At 42.6% G+C, this 20,678-nt stretch overlaps 1 protein-coding gene across 26 annotated transcripts in view; it reads right to left on the bottom strand.

Annotated features, from left to right (window-relative positions):
- ADGRL3 (adhesion G protein-coupled receptor L3) overlaps window positions 1–20,678 on the bottom strand; it is a 511,112-nt gene that overhangs the window by 55,665 nt on the left and 434,769 nt on the right. For all 26 annotated transcript variants that reach the window (XM_064651850.1, XM_064651835.1, XM_064651848.1 and 23 more), the window contains 4 exons: window positions 10,068–10,277; window positions 9,302–9,522; window positions 1,878–1,944; window positions 369–460 (listed from right to left, as the gene is read on the bottom strand). In XM_064651850.1, the coding sequence (XP_064507920.1) occupies window positions 369–460; window positions 1,878–1,944; window positions 9,302–9,522; window positions 10,068–10,277 (590 nt within the window). The remainder of the gene's footprint in view (window positions 1–368; window positions 461–1,877; window positions 1,945–9,301; window positions 9,523–10,067; window positions 10,278–20,678) is intronic.

The raw sequence follows: 20,678 nt of genomic DNA, 5'->3' as shown, positions 1-20,678 counted from the left end.
AGTTCAACACCTTCCCTGTAGAGACTGAAATAATTAGCTGGTAATTATTGGGCACTCTTTACATAGAGTGACTAGGGGGTTACCCGCTCCAAGGACTGAAAATGTAGCTTTGCCTCCTTCATGCAAAATCAAATGGAAAATGCCACCACTGGCAGCCCAATCCCAATAAAGATAGTGCTTCATCATCAGCCACTTGTTGGTACCTATTAGAAACCACTCTGCAGTGCCACAACCCAGTGTACTATCCCTAGTTATCACTGCTGCCAGCAGAGCTGGCTCCCCTGTTATGCTCTTCAGAGCGGAATGGGGGGAATAAACAGCAAAAGACAGAAACAGGCAGAGAGCAAGAAAAAACCCCAGCAACTTACTTGATATTGTCAAGACATCCAGATTCAGGTTTCAGTATGGCAGTATGATGAAACATTTTATAGAGAGCAATCCCAAGGAAGATGACATTAAGCTGCAATGGGGGGGGGAGGAAAAAAAAAAGGATTATGTGACACAGCACAACATGATGGGGAGAAAGTTAGCTTCTTCTCTGTAACAAATGCGTTACTGTAGAAAATTAGCTCTCACTACAATTTTGTAGCGACTGAATCACAGAAAATTTCTAAGCATTTTATAAGGTGAGCTGGCCTGTGGACTGCAGGACTGGTGATGCTACAGCCTTATCAAAGCTGTGGCACTGCGTATGTTACTGACATCAGGCTGGTTCTAACCTCAACTTTAGTGCTTCACTGATGTTATGGAAAATTAAAAATACTTGCTGCAATGGCTTTTTTGTGTCTGAGAGGTGTACAGGCGTGAAAAGTCACTCCAAGCATCTTGCTTAGCCAATCCCATTGTAACAAAGCATAAAGGCATCCTTTTCTGTGAATACACCTTTTAGACATGGTGTAATGGGGCAGAGGGTTGGGGAAATCCCAACTGCAGAAGATGCTTAGCACAGTGCAAAGTTGGAAAAAAAAAAAAAAGAAAAGGAATTTGATTTGTTCTGTAAAAGATGTGATGATGTTTCAGTGCCTCGGTGTTAAAAAGGCTGCCAATTCCTAGAAAGGAGTTCCTTCAAAATCCCAGTCTGGAGTTTGAGACATAATCAAAAAGGGAAGATACCTTTTTATGAATTAATTGCTTAGGGGAAAAGAAAACCCAACAGTTGTAGCTGGTGGCGTGGCCCCTTTCTTGATATGGAAGGCTGCTGAAATGCCCCCCAGTTACAGGAGAAGCAGAGACAATGTCTGCATTGAAGCGGGAGTGCCTGGTTTTCCATGCTAGCCAAACTGTAGTTAGTCAAAACAAAGGATGGTTTATTTAAGCCATATTGTAGCAATTAAGTATAAGAAAACTCCAGCTGTCTCTAAAGTTGGGTTCTCTACCTTGTTGCTGTGTTAGCTGATATGCTGGCAATGTGCTAAACACGAAGCTATTCGAGCTTCAGCTTCTGCTGGGAAGGAAAAAACCCTCATCAAACTACTCATCCAGTTTGGACTTTATTTCATGCCCACATCCCATATTTCCTCTTTTTTTTTTTTTTTTTTTTTTTTTTTGCATTATCAATGCAAAGTTTTGATCTGGAATTCAAAAATTGGGTGAGCAGTGAGTGGCATCAAAATACAGTTTGGCACTTCAAAATGTTCAATGGTAGTAACCAAACTCTGCAAGTGCCTGCTCCAAAGCTCCCCAGCCCGTTTTGATCAAGTATTTTGCAATGCCAAGAGCTTCTCATAATGAGGGTCTAATTGCTTGTGCCAGGCAGGGTCAAGGAAGAACATGCCTTTCTCAAATTAATCTGTGTAAATTAAAGATAAAGAGTAAAGGGACAGCAAAAGTTTTATTTCTTGACCTGAGAGATGGAGTAGTTAATTAGGAGTTCTTACCATAATTATCAAGGTCGCCGGTCCTATAAAGCTCCAAATGAAGTAGGTGTCAAGTCGGAGCCAACATCTGTAATGAAACACAGGGGAAAGAAGGCATTCAAGGACTGCACTCAGGACATACATCAAGACTGAGTAAGTGACAGAGAAGAATGTGAGCTGCAAAACACGCCGGTGGGAGACAGGAAATATTACATTGCTTGTTCATTTAAATGCTGAATTATGTGCCCAATTTCTGACAGCGCTATTGATGGAGTAAGATAATTACCTCTAGAGGAAGCAGGGAGAAAATGGCACAAGGCTTATTTGCTAAGGTTTTCGGCATCTGTCGGAAAAAATCCTTAAACTGAGGGGGTATTTTAAGGAAGGGGTCTGATGAACATCCATAGACCTGCTTCTTTGTGTTATGCTCCTCAGTGCTCTCCAACTCTGATGCAATCCAAGCTGTCTGTCAGCTGTCAAGTGAGATGACATTTCTCCAGCAATCATATCAGAGCAAATTTGGTGCAAATAGGAAGCCTGAATTGGATAACAGGAGGCTGAGGTTTAATTAGGTTCAGCAACTTCCCTTTTCAAGTGTTTTATTTCCCTGAACCTCCAGAGTGTTTTGTTTCCACTAATGTTTCCAGGGTTGCATATGGTCTGTGCTATCACAAGAAGTTGATTCATGGCCTAAAACTAAATTATTAATCGCTTAATTTCAACCGCATTTAATACTCCCCACATTTTTTAAGGCCCTTGGGAAATTACATTTCCATTCCTAGTTCATTCCAGGTGACAGGAAGATAAAATGGAAGTGACTGGTTACAAGACAGACGAATGTAAATTCCAAGAAAGTTTCACATGATGTTTAAAATAATAATATCTTGTCATGTTTGCAACGCTGCAAATCACAGCCCTGTTTATACACAAAGGACCTGAGAAAGCATAAAACCACTCTTATACTAAACATCCAATGGAATTTCATAATTAGGCAAGTGACAGGAACTTATTGCAGTGGAAGAGATAGCAGTTCTCACAAATGACAGCTCTAGTCTATGTGCTTCATGTTTTTTCCCTTCCAATGGACTTTGCAACAGGCATAAAGGTCTGTGCCAGCAGCCCTGCACGACATGATCAGCAGGAGATGCCTGCGGAGAGAATAATATAACATGCCCTGGCTCTCTACGACTGGGAAAAGCCAAGATATGAATAAATTCAAAAATGCAGAGAAAGCTTCACACTTCTCTCCCTGACCATATAAATTTCAAGTGTCATCAGTGTTGAAGATGTATCGATGTATATACAGTCATACCAATTTTGTTACAAATTAAAATACCGTCACTTCAGTGACTGTCATTCCTGAACTGCTTCTGCAGCTTCTCATCCAGAATCTTCATGTGATAGCATCAAAATCTTAATGCAAGAGGCAAACAGAGGCTTTCAGAGCGATTGCAGGGAAATCTTGTTTCCTCTGTGGCTGTTGAAGTTCAAGGTGATTTAGATGCAGCTGGTAATAGAACAACATGAGTGACTTGAAACTACTTGAGTCTGATTCCCTGTAGGAAAGGGTTTATGCGATCATGACATCTGTGTATCACCTATAATAACATCTGAACTGTCACCCAATTGCAACTAGATTTGACAAAGGAATAGAGGTTTCAAGGATAACGAAGTCCCCATAAAAAGCCCTCCCCCCATCCCTGAATAAAGATGTCTGCATAGCAGCAGCTCACATATTACATGGCATTTCAGACCCCATCCCCCGTAGGAAAAAAGTGTAACTAGTGTTTATGCCTCAGCTGCTCTATATAAATCAGGGAATATGCAGCCCCATCACTTTTTTCTACTGATAATGAGTGCTGGTGCGTGGGAGAGGACTCAAAGGGTTGTGATTTTGGGGTTTTTCGTTTGTTTTGTTTTTTTAATGAAAATATTTTGAACTTTTTTTTTTTCCAGTTTAATACTCGAAACAATTCCTAACCTCTCCTGCCCAGGAGTTGGGAACACAATGTATTTTCGTTGCCATCAATGTTGTTTTCCTTCAGCATAAAGAGCGAGCTGGCTCTTGGAAAGCCCAGGGAAGAGGAAACACATAAACCCTCTCTTTACTTCTTGAAGCGTGATGGCTAGCCCTGTGGTCACATCTGGTGCAGCTGGTTTTTAATGCATATAGATTGGGACACGGGGAAAATCAGTGAAAGCTGAAATACAGAATAAGTGAAAAGCCGTGCCAGGCTAAGGAAAGAAGCGCAAAGCAACTGGTTTCTTTTCCAGACAGCTAAATGGATGAGATTTTCCACCCTGTTCCCCTAAAAAATCTGTATCTTCAGTTGTGGAGAACAATGGAGTGACAAGAGATGAATACTGTGGATGGGAAAGAGGAAAGGAGTCAGGTCCTGCCCTCAGGTAAGGCAGGGGCCAGACACGGAGCAAAAGAAGGCCCTTCCAATGAGAGATGGCTTCACCTAAGCCAGAGAACAGCTTGCAAAAAACAGAGAAAGCTTTTTTCCACCTCTCTGCACACTTTAAAGAGTATGATGTAATTTTTTATTTGTTTGAACAGAAAAATCACCTTTCTATGTATGATACTTAGTCTTGGGTGACTAAATGGAAAGCTGAAGGACTGATCTGCAGAGAGACTTAAAAAAGCTGGGGAGCTTGGTGGTCATCAGAAAGAGATGCAACTTTGAACCTGTTTTAGTCATACCTTATTAAAAATGCAAATTAAGACCAAAACATCGAAACACAGGCATCCCGCCAATTGCATTGTGGAGCTGTAAATTCTAATCAGACAAGTACCACACTGAGCTTTTTTATTCCCTTAAAACACAAAAACCCACATGCACAATGAGCTGCATAAATGAGCTCCTCAAAACAAGGAAGCAATCAGGCAACTCACTTCCCAAAGTTGCTAATCTTGGGCTGCCGAGTTACTTCTGACCCTCCACATGCAGCTGCACTGTGAGCACAGACTTGCCACATTACGAGTTTAGACTTTGCTGCCATTAAGCAAACGAGCTGCTTCAGGGCTCAGAACAAGGCAGAGCGGATTATCAGAAAATGTGCAGATGCAGGAAACACTGTTCAAAACTCCATTGCTTCTTCCAAGACTCACACCAACGTATTCAGTCCTCGTAACGAGCTCCATGGCACTGCTTTCCTTTACTTTTTAATTTTCTCCTTTTCCACAGTGACAACTCGCAATATTCACCTAAAGCTTTTCCCAAGTAATAAAGGCTACAAAGAGTTTACTCTATTTTCTGCATGAAGAGAAATCAAATACTAACCTATCCCTGGTGTGCATTAAATATAACCAATAAACAATCATTAGCTGCCATTGGACCATAAAATTTGAAGAGCCCTAAACATATCATGTTGTTCATGGGAGCTCAGCGGTTTGTTTCACGTGGCTATACAGCCTCCTTGTCAGGGTGCAGTAATGGGATATGTATGCACCAGACATGCCTTTCAAGGGTGCAATATAGGTTCTGCTTAATGGAGTTCAGCATCCACATTGCTCATGCTTCTTCCTCCAAATACTGGCAACAACGCCGCAAATAAAACAAGTTCAGTGGAGCCACCCAAGACAGACCGCACTGTTAGAAGCTATTTTCTGAGCTACATTTACATGCATGAAATGTCGGCGGCTGGCTGATGGACTTGGAGGCTGTGTACATACACAGGGCTTTCATTTTGCTTTCTGACAGCTGCATTGCTTACCATGTATATCCTGCTTTATAGCATTCCGAATGGGGGGAGAAGGGGGAAGAAACAATAGAGAGATTCCTGCCATGATGAATTTGATCACCAGTGGATGAATATATCTACAAGTACGTTTTCTAAAATATATTGAACCATTCAAAGCGTAGCTGCTTTCCTCTGCAATTTGTAAGAGACTTTGATATTAAACTCAGGAAGGTATGGGAATATGGAATAGCTTCATGCTGTCGATTTTGGATGGCCTGCTTCTACAACGAGTCTTCTAAAGTCTTAATTGAGCATTTAATTCTAGACACAAGTTGTTTTCAAACACTAACAAAAACTGCAAATGCTATTTTCCCTCTGCATTTTGCAGCATTGCCCACCACGATCCTTGACATAAATCCGGCCAGGAGATGGATGGACTTGGTTAACACTCGGGACAAGGCACATGATGTGACTTTTCTAAATCGCAATACCAGTATTTTCTTTTTTTTGCAGCAAAACTTGAGCTGTGGCCATTTAAGACTCAGCAGCTGAAGACCTGGCCTGTAAGAAATGGTCACTTGGAAGTTCAAGTGAGCATTGCCAGAATCACTTTGGCAATGTGGGGGAACCCCACTGTCTGCAGTGGAGCTCTGCACTTTTCATCTTTACTTTAGAAATTACAGTCAGAATAAGGTGAGATGCAACATTTCTGAAAGGACCAAACACAGCTCAGCTTCTTCACATGAACAGTCCCTTCTAGCCTGAATGGGATGATCTTTTAATGGAATCACTATGCTGCTGCTTGGTTATAAAAGCAAACTAATCTTTTAATATAAGTGGTTTGAACTACTCTTAAATAAAAAAATAGTAAAAGGAAAAGGATTGATCTCAATTCTTGAAATAATTAAGTGTAAAAGAGTATCTTTACAGGGCAGCCACTCTAAAATGTCAATATGAATAGTAGGGCATGGGACACTTTAGAAAATCACAAGCACCAAGTGATAAGCAAAGCAAGAAGGAGAGGAACAACTACCTGTTCCTGGCTATGCAATCTGGGCATGTGTTACAGGAGGGTTGGATTTAGAAAGGCAAATGAAATCAAAAAAACCTACACTGGGTGTCTAAGCAAATCATTCTGAGATGTATGAATGGTGGCACCAAATGCCAGGCAAAAACCAAATAACACTAACAGCTCTATAAGTCCTGCTTAAACAAATGCAGTAAATAATGGAGGGAGGCAAGTAATATATTCCAGAGGATGTTTTACAAAACCTGGCAAAACCAAGCAACTTCTTGCAATCAAATTATGTATGCCTGGCATATAGTTCACTGCAAATTCTAATCAGTTCTACCCTTCTAATAACATTACACTGAAAAATACATCATCATCCATCAACCAGATGGAGCATGATAGTTATACAAAACATATTGTGTGTTTTTTATTTTCCTCTAAGAAAATGTGATAAAAATGTGCATTGTGGAATTAAAAATTATAAATAAATATTTTAGGCTTTGCAAATATCTGTAAATACTTATTTGCAAAATATTATATATACATGTTTAATTATTAAAAATACTACTTTATGCTGTGGAGAGGGAGACATATTTTACTGGCACACACATAGGACTGCTGCCTCCTCAATGCCAAAAGAGTGAAGTTTTGTTGTTTGCCTTCAGTGAATTTCAGCCAAACTTTCTGCCTGTATCTTCCATGCCACAGAAACATTTGGGCACCCAAGGCCTGTTGGGAAAAGGTAGGGTATCCCATGGAATATGTCTATTTTGCTTTGCTTCAGAAAGGTCCATATTAATTTAACAGGAACAGAAACATTTCAGCAACGCAAAGCTGCTGTGGTGCTTTGTGGGAGCTGTGGTTAAAGACTGTGTATTTCCAGGCTCTACAGCCAGCCTGTTGCATGCCACTAACTCCCACAAGCTACACTGCTACTCTAGTCATCCCTACAGAACATCACGAAGGACTCTGCAAAGATGAAGGTGGATGCAAGACAACTGCTGTGTCACATCCAAAGCCATGCCCCCTGGGCTTGGGAATGTCCTTTCACTACAAGGGAACAAGGGTTGGACTCGATGATCTCGGAGCTCTTTTCCAACCCAATCGATTCTATGATTCTATGATTTTCAGCACCCAACAGTTACAGAGCACTGTAAGGGAACGCAGTTGGTGCTAGCTTCAAACTAGTTGCAGTGCTGGGTTTTCTTGGCAGGCAGCTCAAAATGTTGAGAGAGAAGTCGAAAGGATCACACTGATGCTCCAAACCCTGTGATGGTAACGCTGCAGAAGTCACAGGGTGAGCAGCGTGGAAAGTAGCCACTAAATACCAAACTGCAATGTGGACCGGTGAGGACACAGCTCCAGCAATGGCAAATGTGTGGGAATTGCCTTTCCAGACAGCTGGACTCATGGCCCTTTGGCTGTAACATGTTTGAGGCTCCACGTGCCAAATGTAGGCTTCCGTGAAGAGACAAGTTCTCTGTAGAAACACCACAGTAAGAATAAATTTGTCCAAAGAGACAAGGCAAAATGTTTCCATACCTGATTCAATAGGTGCTTATATATCGCTCAAGAGGGGATGTGAATAGAAGAGCTGGTTGGGGCAGAAAGCAGGTGGCAGCTCATGGAAAATCTTCTCCAAAAATGGTGATCAGCTGTTGTGTCACTTATTCTTTGCCTTCTAGGTCTGTCAAAGTCGGTCAAACTACTTTGGATAAATTGGTAGAGATCCTTGAAAACTTACACACTCCTACCTTTATCTGTGTGGGCCATTTCCTTTCCACCAAGCATGACATTTATACAAATTCAGGTTGCTATTCTCCTACTCATGGGAAGAACACAACACAAATATCCATCTGGGATCCAAACCTATCTGCTGGCATGGTAATGGATCGTGAGCAGCTCCACTGCTCTACAAATCTGCTTTTGCAAGAAATCCGGCTCATATATACTAATAAGATTTCTGGCAAAAAATTTGTAGTTGAACTTAACAGAATATCAACTGCTGCCATGGCCTGACACAACTTATGCTAAAAAAGAGCTTTATAAACACCACCAGCTCATTGCTATGTACACCTTCATACTGAGCCCTTAACTCAGTTAAAATGACATGGAAAGGCAGCCTGACAAGGGAAGTAAAAAAAAAAAAAAGTCAATAAAAACACTACTGTAGCAAAGATGGCAAAGAGAATCAAAGGCTCATTTTTCCCTTTGTTTTCCATTAGACAGTGGCGCACAATAATCTAAATTGTGCTTACCAGCTTCAGCAATGTTGAAAACTCTTTTAAGAATATTTATAATGATGAACAATATAGCTGTTCCAATTTGCGAAGAGTCTAATGCACTCCACAATCATCACCTATTTTGCCTGCAGGCTCTATTAATTTGATAGAACACTTAAAAAAAAGAGGAAGAAAGCGGTATTTATTCATCCAAATAAGAAATACTCTTTGATTAGAGAAGGATGACCTTGCTGAGACTTGGGACAGTCACCTCTGCTGATGTCATGTAATCATGTGATAAAATTTTCCTCAACTGACTTCCCTGGAAAATACCTTTGCAAATAATTTCACAGTGGGAAATTTGTCCTGTATCATCACACTCTGCACTGCAGACAAAGAAATGAGGCAAGGAATGCCTCCTGGCTGAGCTCTGCCTGCACAAGCCCTGTGGGCTCCTCACATCCCTTCATCGTCCCCACTCCCATCTCTCCTGCCCAGGTCCAAGCAACACCAAGCTCACTCACACTTTGTCCGTGCCATAGCTCCGGTAGTCCACCGCTGCTGACACAGCCACAATCAGCGCAGGCATGCCATAGCCCACCAAATAGAAGTACTTCCTCCGGGAGTGTTCGCTCTCAAAAACCTCCACCAGCATGATGTAGAGCTGCACTCCCTCCAGGAACATCCAGGTGAAAGCTGCCAGGAAGAAGAAGTGCAGGAGGGCAGCAAAGACGGCACAGGCAATCTGCATGAAGATTGAAAAGAGCAAGGGAAGGTGTTTGTACCATGTTGAATTAATGCAACAGTCTGGACTACTCCTACTGGAAGGTTTAATAAAAATGAGGGAGTTCTTATCTTCCCTCCCCCAAGGAAGAACTTTTTTTCACTTGGAAGATGTGTGTGAATTATTTTAAAATAAGACACATCTTCGCATACATAAATTACATTAAAAGATACAATGGTAGGTATGTACACAGTCTGATAAATAAACATATAGAGATGCACAAAGTATAAGTGTATTTTTACAACCTGCTTATTAAACACACACACAAGCAACACACATACAGCAACACACATACAGCAACACACATACAGCAACACACATACAGCCTCTGAAATCACAGCAGGCATCAGCATGTGACTCACAGTTAACAACCAGGGGCCCAACCCCGTGGAGATTCATGGATGGAATTCAGACAGTGCTAGAATGTATCTCACTGCACAGTCAAACACTGCACATGCACTGAGAGAAGTGCCTGTGACAGAAGCAGAAAACTCTTTGTCTCTTACCGGCTGGTCAGTCCGGTTGATGCCGATGAGGAAGAGGAGTTCTGCCACGAAGAGGCTGATGCACAAATTCTTGTGAATCGTGTTGCGATCGCTCTGCAGCCCACGGAAGAAGCAGAAGGTGAAGATGCAGATCAGGAGGCAGACCAGTGAGAGCAGGATGCCAACCCATGTGATGAAGTCCAGGAGTAGGTCATGGACTGCATCGCTGTGCTGAAGATAAAACCAAAATATCTCATTGCTGCATGATGCATGACTTTTAAGTCATCCCAGACACAGAGTGAGGTTGCTTGAGACCCTTCCCGAAATGTTTGTACCAACTCACCAAGCTGCAGCACAAAGTACCACTACCAAAAAGATTAAATGGACTTGAATCCTGCAGCAAGAAAGCTGCAACCTGAAACACTGGCTCCAAAAAATCTTGCAAGCTGCAGGTGCCCTAAACAGACTCAGATCCAAACACATCCCAGAAACAATGATGTTGTTGTTGAAAATACTGAGATGTCATAGCTAGTCTTGCGTGCAGCTCCATCTTACGCAAATGTGGTAAAGGAGCATCTGGACACACAGCAAAGAACCATCAAATGCCACGAGTCAAGTGTAAAAAAGTGTGTCATGCTGACAACATCGTGTCCAACAACCCCAAGTCCATTACAATCATTTACCAACAGTGAAAAAAGAATCTCTTTAAATGTTCACAGAGATGTATGAGCTTGAAGGCTTGGAGGCTTTGGACAGAAAGAGATTACATAAATTAATTTTTTTTTCCACACAGGAAGGAGAAAAGAAGTTTGATTTTTCTTTTTCAACCCTAGAGTTATATTTTAAAAATCTTAGGAAGTCAGATTGATCCCTAAAATGTTACCTAGAAAAAAAAGGACAGATCTTTTAACATGAATTTGCTTTTAAACTGTGACAGAACAGTGATTTTTAAGACAGCCTGGAAAGCTAGTGATTCCCTGTGATGAACTCATAACATGGTTTTACTCCAAAGCCATGCAAACAAGGCCATTTGCAGTGGCAAACTAAGGCAGCAAAGTTTTGTGAGGGGCAACATAGGCGTGCCTTGGCTCTGCTGATAAAACAGTGCTGCATTGCTTCTGAGCTTACAACTATGTATCCCTCACAGAAGGAGGAGGGGAATGATGGGACCCTCTTGGTAAGAGTATCCTAGCACCTTATTCCTTATTCAGGCTGTAAAACTCACCCGTAACTCCCCAAGTTTCCATGAGATGCAATGAAATTAGAGGGTAAAATGTAAATAAGAAGTGAGAAATACACGGTGAGTCAGGAAATGGCTGCTTAGGGTTTAGTGGTTAGAGTCCATCAGCTGAGGAAAAGAATGGCTGGAAATCTCTGGGGGCTTTCCAGGAAGACCAAAGGGGTTTGAAACCCAGCTTTGTGGTCCACCAGATTGTGTTATAAACGGTAATCAAATTCCCCACCACTTCTGGCATTTCAAAGACTTAGGCTGGCAAATACAATAGTGTCACACTTCAAAAAGCCAGGGCAAACTGGAAACATTTTTCTCTCCATGGGATAAAAGCTTATGACAGATGGAGAGAAAAGGTGATTAATTTATCCATTTTCTTTGCCTGCCTGCCAATGATAAAGCCACATCAAATGTCAGGCCTTTCCCAATATACACTCTGCTATGTTAGCACCCACAAGAAACAACTCAAACCTTTCAGCTCTTTGGCTTTATCAGCATGAATGATAGGCATCAAATGATAATGAAAGATGGGGAGTGACTCTCTGTTCCACCTCTTCCATGCTGGAAGCTTTCTCTTCAGAGAGACTTGGACGTAGAAAGACAGAGAGTTTCCTTGCCCAAATGCTCTTGAAGCTCCTCCTGAGTATTTCCAGTATCTAAGGAACTAGAGGTCACAAGTCCAACAAGGAGACAAGAAATCATTGTGTGCTTTCTGTAGATCATGACAGAAATGTCTATTCCAGCCAGCTCATCCAGCAGCGCCCAGAACACTGACAAGATGAAGCACATCATTTTCCTGGCTGCTGCGCATTGCTTTATCTCAGTGTCATTCCAGCTCATCCATCCCTCTTAACTCTGCGAAAAAATGTTAATGCAAACCTTGCACCTTGCAAATCATTCTTTCTTTTGTCTGAGGCTGCTGGAGAATGGCAGGAGAACATCTCCCTGAACAAGCCTTCATCTGATTAGATTGCCCTGCCAGGCTGAATGGACCAAGAGCTCTTGGGTTGGGTGAGCAGGACAAGGCAGCTAATGGAGGTGGTTACAAGGAAAAAGCAACCACACAGACTTTGGCCAGATGCACCCACCCCACCCAGATGCAGCCAACAGAACAGATTCATCTATCCCAAGGCAAATTTAGCTTGGTGCAGGGAAAATTCTCTGAGGGCTTCTTACCCTAGATGGGGGGATGAATCTCAAAGGTCTCAGTTTCTGCACTGCTTATCACAAAACCACAACTCTGCTGACTTTAAGACATGATGCAGGAATTACAGGTGTTTTTTGCTCCTGGAGTGGGATCCTACCATCTGGGTTCATGGTCTTCCTCAGGGAAGGGCTGCTTGCCCAAGAAGCTTACCATGCTTAACAATAAACATGCTTCATTGTTGTATTATTATTATTATTATCACACTACTCTTCTTTTTAATATTAATCGTAAAGATAATACTGACTTTATGTATATAACACTCATCCCTGGAGTGCTGGGAAACAACCATAAAACCAGCTTCTCCATAATTACAAACTCCCTCCCCAAACTCAACAAATTCACAAAAGAACAAACAAAAAGGAATAATAACAATAAACTGGGAACAAGAGCAATTTAAAAACACCTCAGGGGAAAAAATATGAATTCATAGCTTTTCTAGTAAAGTCCAAGAGAGGAAGTGGGTTGAATTTTAAAGGCTGGATATACTCCATCCTGTTTGGGATGCCCAATTTCAGGTGCTACTGCAGAGCCAATGGGTCAGGGAAGACTGGCATCCTCCCCAGGGCAGCGTCAACTACCCTCAGAGCAGGCATATCCAGGCAGAGTTTTTACATCAGCAAGTACAACAAAATGAAGTTTGCCTTTTGCTGGAGATTGAAACTTGTAAATTACTGCAGTGTCACAGGTCACAAAGCAGAATAATATGGGAAAAGGAGGAATAGTGGTAATCACTCCCAATGCCATGAGCTTATCCTTGCCATCACCCAATCACTGTGTGACGAATAAGGGAGCAAGGTATCTGGCTTACACAGCTGGTATATGGAGTTCCAAGGTTAAATATGATACATAGGCACACCAAGATTTTGTATTTGGGTCTTAGTCTCCAAGCCTGACCCCTTAGCCACAGAAAAATGCAAAAGGAGCAAATCTTCTCTTTACCCTGTCCAGCACTGTTAAAACACTCCTTGACTAAGGATAAAATAGCTTTGATTTGCATGCTGATCACTGAATCACAGATTCGATAAGGTTGGAAGGGACCACCAGTGGGGTCATTTGGTCCAAGCTCCCTGCTCAGGTCCAACTAGATTCTGTGCTGCTGATCATGACCCTAAGGGATTTTTTATTCCCTAAAGATCCCTAATGACATCCTTTCGGAACAATGCAAGCCCTAGGGTCTCTAAAGCATGCAAAATACTTCTGAAACCAGCAGTGTATTGGTAATAGTCAACTCTTGCTTCTCAATGATCTCCCAAATACCTGGGCAACCAGAAGAGCTCATGAGAGATACCAGATGTCAGTCCAAGAGAGAATTTCCTTACAGCATCAATCAAACAGCTCCTTGCCCAAATGTACCATGGCTGACAAGACTGGTGCTACATGGCAGAGCATGAAAGACACTGAGTTTTGTTACCACTAGCTACGTAAGCTTTACAGGTAAACTGACATGCAGATTACTTTCAGCACAGGAACAACTTACTGAATAATTGAAAGAGATAAACTTCAGTTAAAGGGCTTCTATATATAAGTTTTACATTTATGATTTAGGTATGAGCCTGACCCAAATCCCAGAGAAAGAAAATGTCTCTGGCTTTGAAATAAAGCTCTGTCTTTGCTCCAGTGGGGCCAAGAGCAGTAGGAGGAGAGTGTTGATGGAGACTTGTGCAGGAGGAGTTACAGGAGAACTGGTAGCAACCACAGCACGGTGAGCAGGCAGCCCAGATATTATCCAGGCTGGGAAAATCAATGAGGAGCTCTGGCAGTGCCTGTACACCAGAGCTGAGCTAATAAAAACAAATCCCAGGGAATGTCAGCTTATGACAGAATAGCTCTCCCTGAGATGAACAGCCATTTCCTCCCTTATTAAAAACATCAGCAGAAGAAAACAGCAGCCAAACTGAGCTGCCAGCAGCAAAGGACACATTCCTTTGCCTAATCTGTCCCTCCAGGAATGGAAGAAGTAATATCTTTGGGGGTAGAGGAATAAGCAAGCAGTAAATAAAAACACAATGTCATAAACTAGCTCAGATATGACCGCTCGGCGCCTGGTGGGAGCTGGCAGTGTACTGGGCTGGGCAGAGACCCAAGTGGGACAGGTTTGAACTTCTGTGCATTGCTGATACTGCTTCCTGGATTTGTAGCTATTTGGGGCCGTGCAGGGTCCCTCTGCCCTTTTTCCCCCATCACTGGTGGTAAGAGAGGATTACTGCTATGACCTGGCTGTAATGCTTTGTGGCTAAGTGCAAAGGGCTACTTAAGAAGCAGATGTGTTTGTAAATGTGCCAAAAGCATCAGCTGGGGTACACAGACTGGGAGGAAACCCCAAAGGACTCCTGCAGTGTGTCTGGGATGGCTACAGGCATCACCTGCCACAGCTATGCAGGTATGAGAGGTTTTGGGGGAGCTTTTCCCTCTCTGTGGCCAAGACGAGTATGTGCTGGAGGCATCCCTTTGCTTTAGCACCCATCCTCTCCATCTTCCCCAAGGATGTACAGAGGGAGGTAGGCAGCTCTGCTCCACAGCAAACACAGCACCCATGGGCCTGGTACATATCCTCTCTTTACTCTGCAAAGGTGATGCTGTCAGGGCACCATCAGGTTGTAACCCAGGAATAAAGAGAGCATAATTCTCACATGAAGCCCCTGTGCAACATCACTGTCTTCAGACTATGGCTGTTCATAATAAGGCTCAGATCCCCAAGCACTCCTGCAAGGTGCTTTAGTTGCCTTTCCTCTTCTTGCCTTAGTCCACAAAGCTACCTTCATATTCTCTGTGGGCAACACAGATCATTTTCCCTCTTCTGCCTTCCTCAGCAAGATTAAGGTCTCCTAGCAGAACTCTTTCCCACAAACTTCTCCCCAAAATGCAACAGCCTTCCAGCAACTGCCAGAAGCAGCAGCCAGCACAAGTCACAGAAACCTCCATGACCAGAATAAAGCTATATGGGGGCAGGTGAGCACAGAGAAATGGGTACAGACCTCACCTCATTGTGTGTTACAAACACTACTGAAGATACAGCATGTGGCAAGAGCCCAGTGTTTCCATTCCACTCACCAACACTGCTGCAATTGGGATGCAGCTGAGGTGAGATTCAGCTGTCAAGAAGAGGTGAGGCTTGGAAAAATAATTGCATCCATCATCCTACCCTCCTCTGCTGGCTGGATTCAGGCAGTTCTGCTTACTCATATGGCATCTCCATCCCAAGAAATGAGCTGTGGTGGTTGTGCCAAACTCACTGTACGCATCTACCCAGCCAAGCTGCCAGCTTGTTAACTTGAGTTTCTGGAAAAAGTCTGGTCACAGCATCATCAGCTTCTGCTGTCACAGCGATGGTCTTACCCAGCCTGGTGCCGAGAGACAGCTGGGACATGTTTCCACCACACCACGGCCACTACCTCTGCTTTGGTCCTCACATCCAACATGCTCTCAGCCAGAAAGGAAGGGTTTAGCAAGACAGAGAGCAAGGCTTGCCAATAGGAGCTGCAGGAATTTTGCGTGAATTTTAGAACAGAGGATCAGGAAACCCTGCAGGGTGACGATGTTTCCATGCTCTGTGGAACAGCTCCTTACTATGAAACTAGCCCTGTCTGGCAGCTTGGAGAGTCAAGAAGAGCAATACTAAGCAAATATGTACCTGTTGGACTGAAGGGAAAGGAAGCCATGGCTAATAAACTGCAGTGTGCTCGACTTTCTGACACCTGTAAGCACCAAGCTAAGAAACTGCAAATTCAGGGGCTGAAGGGTATTTTCATCTGAAGCCAGGAACAGTTGTTTCTCTAGTTGTTTCCAGGTTGGACACCCAAAAGTGGAAACCTGAGAAAATCTGGGTCAGTGCTTTGGGGAATGCACAGACAAGGACCAGTGAGATGTCCAACAAAACACATGAGAACTAGAAACAGTAAGACACAATTAGAGCTCAACACAAAACAATGTGTGTCAAACTGAGGGTAAGGAACTCAATGAACTCCCTGGAGTGACTTGCTGCTGTCTAACCTAGACAAAAAGCTGAAGGACGCTGCTACCAGTTACAACTCTAAACAGACCCCATAGGCATAGATTACTTGACCTAATAGGTATATTTTAATTAAGGTATAACCAACATGCTGTTTATAGCTCCTTGTTCTTGGGGTTCACTGAGGTGACAGATTTCTGTCCCTAACACAGATTCAAATACTGCTGTATTTTGAATTTTACAATCTCACTGAAGACAAACACATTTAATGATTTTTCCACTTAATTGAAATAGTTCTTATTTAATAACATATTAGAACAAGTTACTTTTTTGCAACATGTAATATATAAGTTTGGGTTTTTTTAGAATTAGCACCTTTGATGGTACTAAATGATTTGTCTTGCAAAATTCATTACATGGAGGTTTCAGTAATTTAATTCTGCAGTTAGAGTGTTTTTGTAATCCTGCACCCACTTCTGCTTTCATTCATTTCTGCTCAATCCCACAAGTGCTAATATATGGATAAACCAGCTTGCAATAACTGCAGCTTGCTCTTTATATCTGAAATGGCTGTACTGCTTTAGGCAAGGGACCACTGCATTCCATTCAGATGTCACATATTTTTATTCCTTTCTCTCCTTCACTTGCCTTATGCTTCCATTCCCCAAATAATTAGCACAGTGTAACGTGCTTTTGGTATAGAATAACACCTGAAAGCTTCATATTAATTGCAACAGTTAAAACAGCTTTCTTTCTTTCCCTCTTTCTCTTTCTTTTTTAAAAAAGAAGAGTAAGATCTGGCATTCACTACATACTGATAAGCAATGTTTATCTACCCTGGGGTACCTTTGCTTATTCTGTGTTGGGTGGGTTTTTTAATTGCATTTTCCCACCAGCTCTAAACTTGTTTTCTGGCTGCATAATTTTCCCATGATACATTTAAGATGCATCTGCTATAATTAATATGATGAAAAGCACAAGCTTATATGAAAAACAGCTTGTAAATTTTGACTAATTCTGCAGCAATTACATAGGTAGAATGGCTTATTTAACTATGGGCTTTGTTCCACAGCATGAGAGCCACCACATTTTTATAGAATTTAAGGGTGATGATATCCTACCAATTCAAGCAATAGATAGATATTAACATAGATCTCATCTATGTTAAACTTATATCATAATTTAACAAAACATCTATGAGACTGTAATAATTTTCTCATAACACAGGTCAAATGAGCCTCCTAGATGGTAAAAACGGTGATTTGTTTTCAAGTCTTAAAACCTCTCTGCAAAAGGAGGTTCTCATTCTTCCTGGTGAACTGTCTGGCAGGGCAATGAGCACTGCATGTCTGTAAGGTCATCCCTTACCAGGAGGATTCATCAGGGAGATCCAGCTCACAACTTGTTATACAGTCCTACTGTTCTCTCCTCATGCTAGCTGGGGCTCTGACAGGGGCTAGAGGGGTACCTGCAGATGAGGGTCCATCACTGTTCCCAGCAGCTATGCATCCTGCTTGTGAGCACAGCCAGCTTTTGGTCTTGGGCACTGTTGTTTTACCCCACTTAAGTATGTGGGTGAATAAGAAACTCTGGGCCCAACCAATTTTAACAGGCAGAAAGCATCTTCAAATTAAATTCTCCTCTTAATCAGGTACTGTCGTATTAAGATCAGAATTGATCCCAGCAACTTCTACTCCTGAAGCACACCAATAAATCCCTGTTGCCATGGTCAGCCAGTGTCATTTTCTGCCCCTTCGGACAAAGACATATTGCTTTTTCATGCTAGAGAGCCAGAAGACCATCAATCAACTCCCTCAGCGGCGCTGCCTTCCAGCTCCACCTTGCCACATACTCTCTGCTAATAATTAAATTGTAGCCTGTAACTTGCAGAGCAGCCACTGAGGTCTCCTCTGGAGAACACGCTCTTTTGCCATGTTACCAGGGAGGGACATCATTCATGACCAGATGAGACACTTGTCAAATGGGTGCTGTTTTTTTGATTAAGGAGCAGGACTTGGATGTCTGCTCCCCATGAGGCCCAATGTTCAGTCTCATTAGGTAGGGTGCTATATTCACTAATTACACCAAAGGACGCTCCCTATGGATCCAAAAATTCGAACGACTAAGGACAGTAAACTACAAATCTCAATTACTGGAGAAAATTGTTTCTGCTGCAAAACTCCTAGAATATTATTAACTATTGTGCATATGAAGGTCCTCTTTAGGGATCCTAGTCACTGGCCAGAACGCTGCTCTAAGAGGTTCTGCACGCAACATCATTGCCCCAAAGATCATTCCGCCTCCAAGAAGACTAACAGGTCTTTGAGGCATGGAATGCCTCTTTGTACAAGACACAAAATAACAAAATGGCTCAAAAGCATGTCTATGAGCAGTGAATGACAGTCAATGAACGAAAGCAACCCCCATTTATTTTTAAGCCTCCACTTTTCCAAACCAGCAGGTATTCTGCTGCCAAGACTTTAAAATCAACTCAGTGCAATAACATAAGGAATGTCATAGAAGCCACATCCCAGATTTGCCAAGAGCCACATGGTCAGCTCCACCAGCAGACCAGAGAGAGACGGTGTCACCAGGAAGAGTCAGGTGAGAAGCAGCTGGAGGGACAAGCTGCAAAGGTTTGCAGGTGGTATACCTGCCTTTGCCCTCAGACCAGGATGATCATTAAAGTGGGCATGCCAGGAAGCTGTCTGGTTACATCAGAGTCAACAAAGTGCAGCCAATTTGGCTCTTACAGCAGTGATACTTTGGCTGCAGACAAATGATAAAGCATGACCTGAAAGTCTTGAGGGTACTTGTTAACCCAGAAACAGCCACCAGCTAATAGCACACTGGCTTGGCACTCAGGAAGCTTCCAGCTGTATCTCTTTCCAACCTGTTGGCGAGGAAGGGTCTAACATCCTTTTCCTGCAAGATGAGATAACACGAGCACTACTTGTCTAACGAGGTTTGGATGAAATGTGCACACAAGGCTGACCTACTTGCAGTTTGAGAAGAGGCTTGTTCAGCACCAGCCTGTATCCTGCACATGCAGTAGGGATCACCCTCATTCACACCAATGGAGTGGAAAGTTATCTGCATTTCCCAGGTGCAATCTCTGACTTCAGTGACTCAGGTATATCTGTTAATTCCAGACAGGTGATAACAAACCAAGCACACGTTTCTTATGAAAATTCAAGCAGTTGTAGGAAACTGGCAAAACCAGACCTGGACTGCAGAATGCCATTAACCTGTAAATATGTGCTCTGAATAGGCCATTTCTTTAGACATCTCCCAGTACAATGCCTCAGTCATTTTATGGCATGTTTCCTGGACTAGAACTGACTCCTGCAGAATAAAAAGGATATGTGAACCTGCAGCAGCAATAGATCTATCCCTGCCCCCCTCAGCTGGTTCCAGCTGTTGTGGCAAATTTGCTCCCATGCTCTCATTTCTTTTTTTTTTTAAGAGCTTTGGTCATGCATGATGGTTGTTTAATATATATTTTATTGCAGCTCTTCATATTCCTCTTCAGATTATGAAGTAGAACAAAAATATACAAAGAAGTGACACTAGAAGGCTATTTGAGAAAAGGTCTTTTAAAACCATAATAGCTTTTGTTGTTATATGGTCATGGAAGTGGTTCTGAAATGTTCTGCCTGCATGGAAGATGCCAGGTCCATATCTAGCTCAGAGCTGTAGATTCTGCTGCAGTGCCAGGCACATGAAATGAAGACACTGCAACACAGAAAACGACTAGGCCAAAATCTTTTGGGCTTCAGAGCCTTCTGCTTTCTGTAGCAACTGAGACAGTTCTCAATCAAAGACAGCCAAGGCAGCTTAGGAAATGAAGGACCATCTCAACCATTCTCCTGTTCTTGAATAAAATCCCAAATGTGCGCTTTACTCTCCAAACCATTGCAACAACAAAGAACATCTACTTTCAGGAGTAACTATTTAGCTCCAGTGGTAGTCATATGGAAAGCCAGAATTATACTACAGACCTAAATGCAGGTGAGGGAACTAGTTGATCATGTACTGGCCTCAGGTAGATGTACAGTCTATACAGGATGGTATAAGAAGCTTCCCTTTTATGTGTAGCTCCCTGTCACGCAATGAGATGCAGAGAAGGTAACGTTTTCCCCCTAACTGGAAGTGGGAAAACACTTTTGAGTCCCCACATGTACCTCACACAAACATGTGTGGCAGTGTATCTGCAGCTGCTGCAAGCAGGACACACAACTTGCA

The sequence above is a fragment of the Pseudopipra pipra genome, chromosome 4 (genome assembly GCF_036250125.1).
Source record: "Pseudopipra pipra isolate bDixPip1 chromosome 4, bDixPip1.hap1, whole genome shotgun sequence".
Classification (NCBI taxonomy): Eukaryota; Metazoa; Chordata; class Aves; order Passeriformes; family Pipridae; genus Pseudopipra; species Pseudopipra pipra.
Note: the sequence above shows the minus strand (reverse complement) of the source record. Positions and strands in the feature narration are given on the sequence as shown.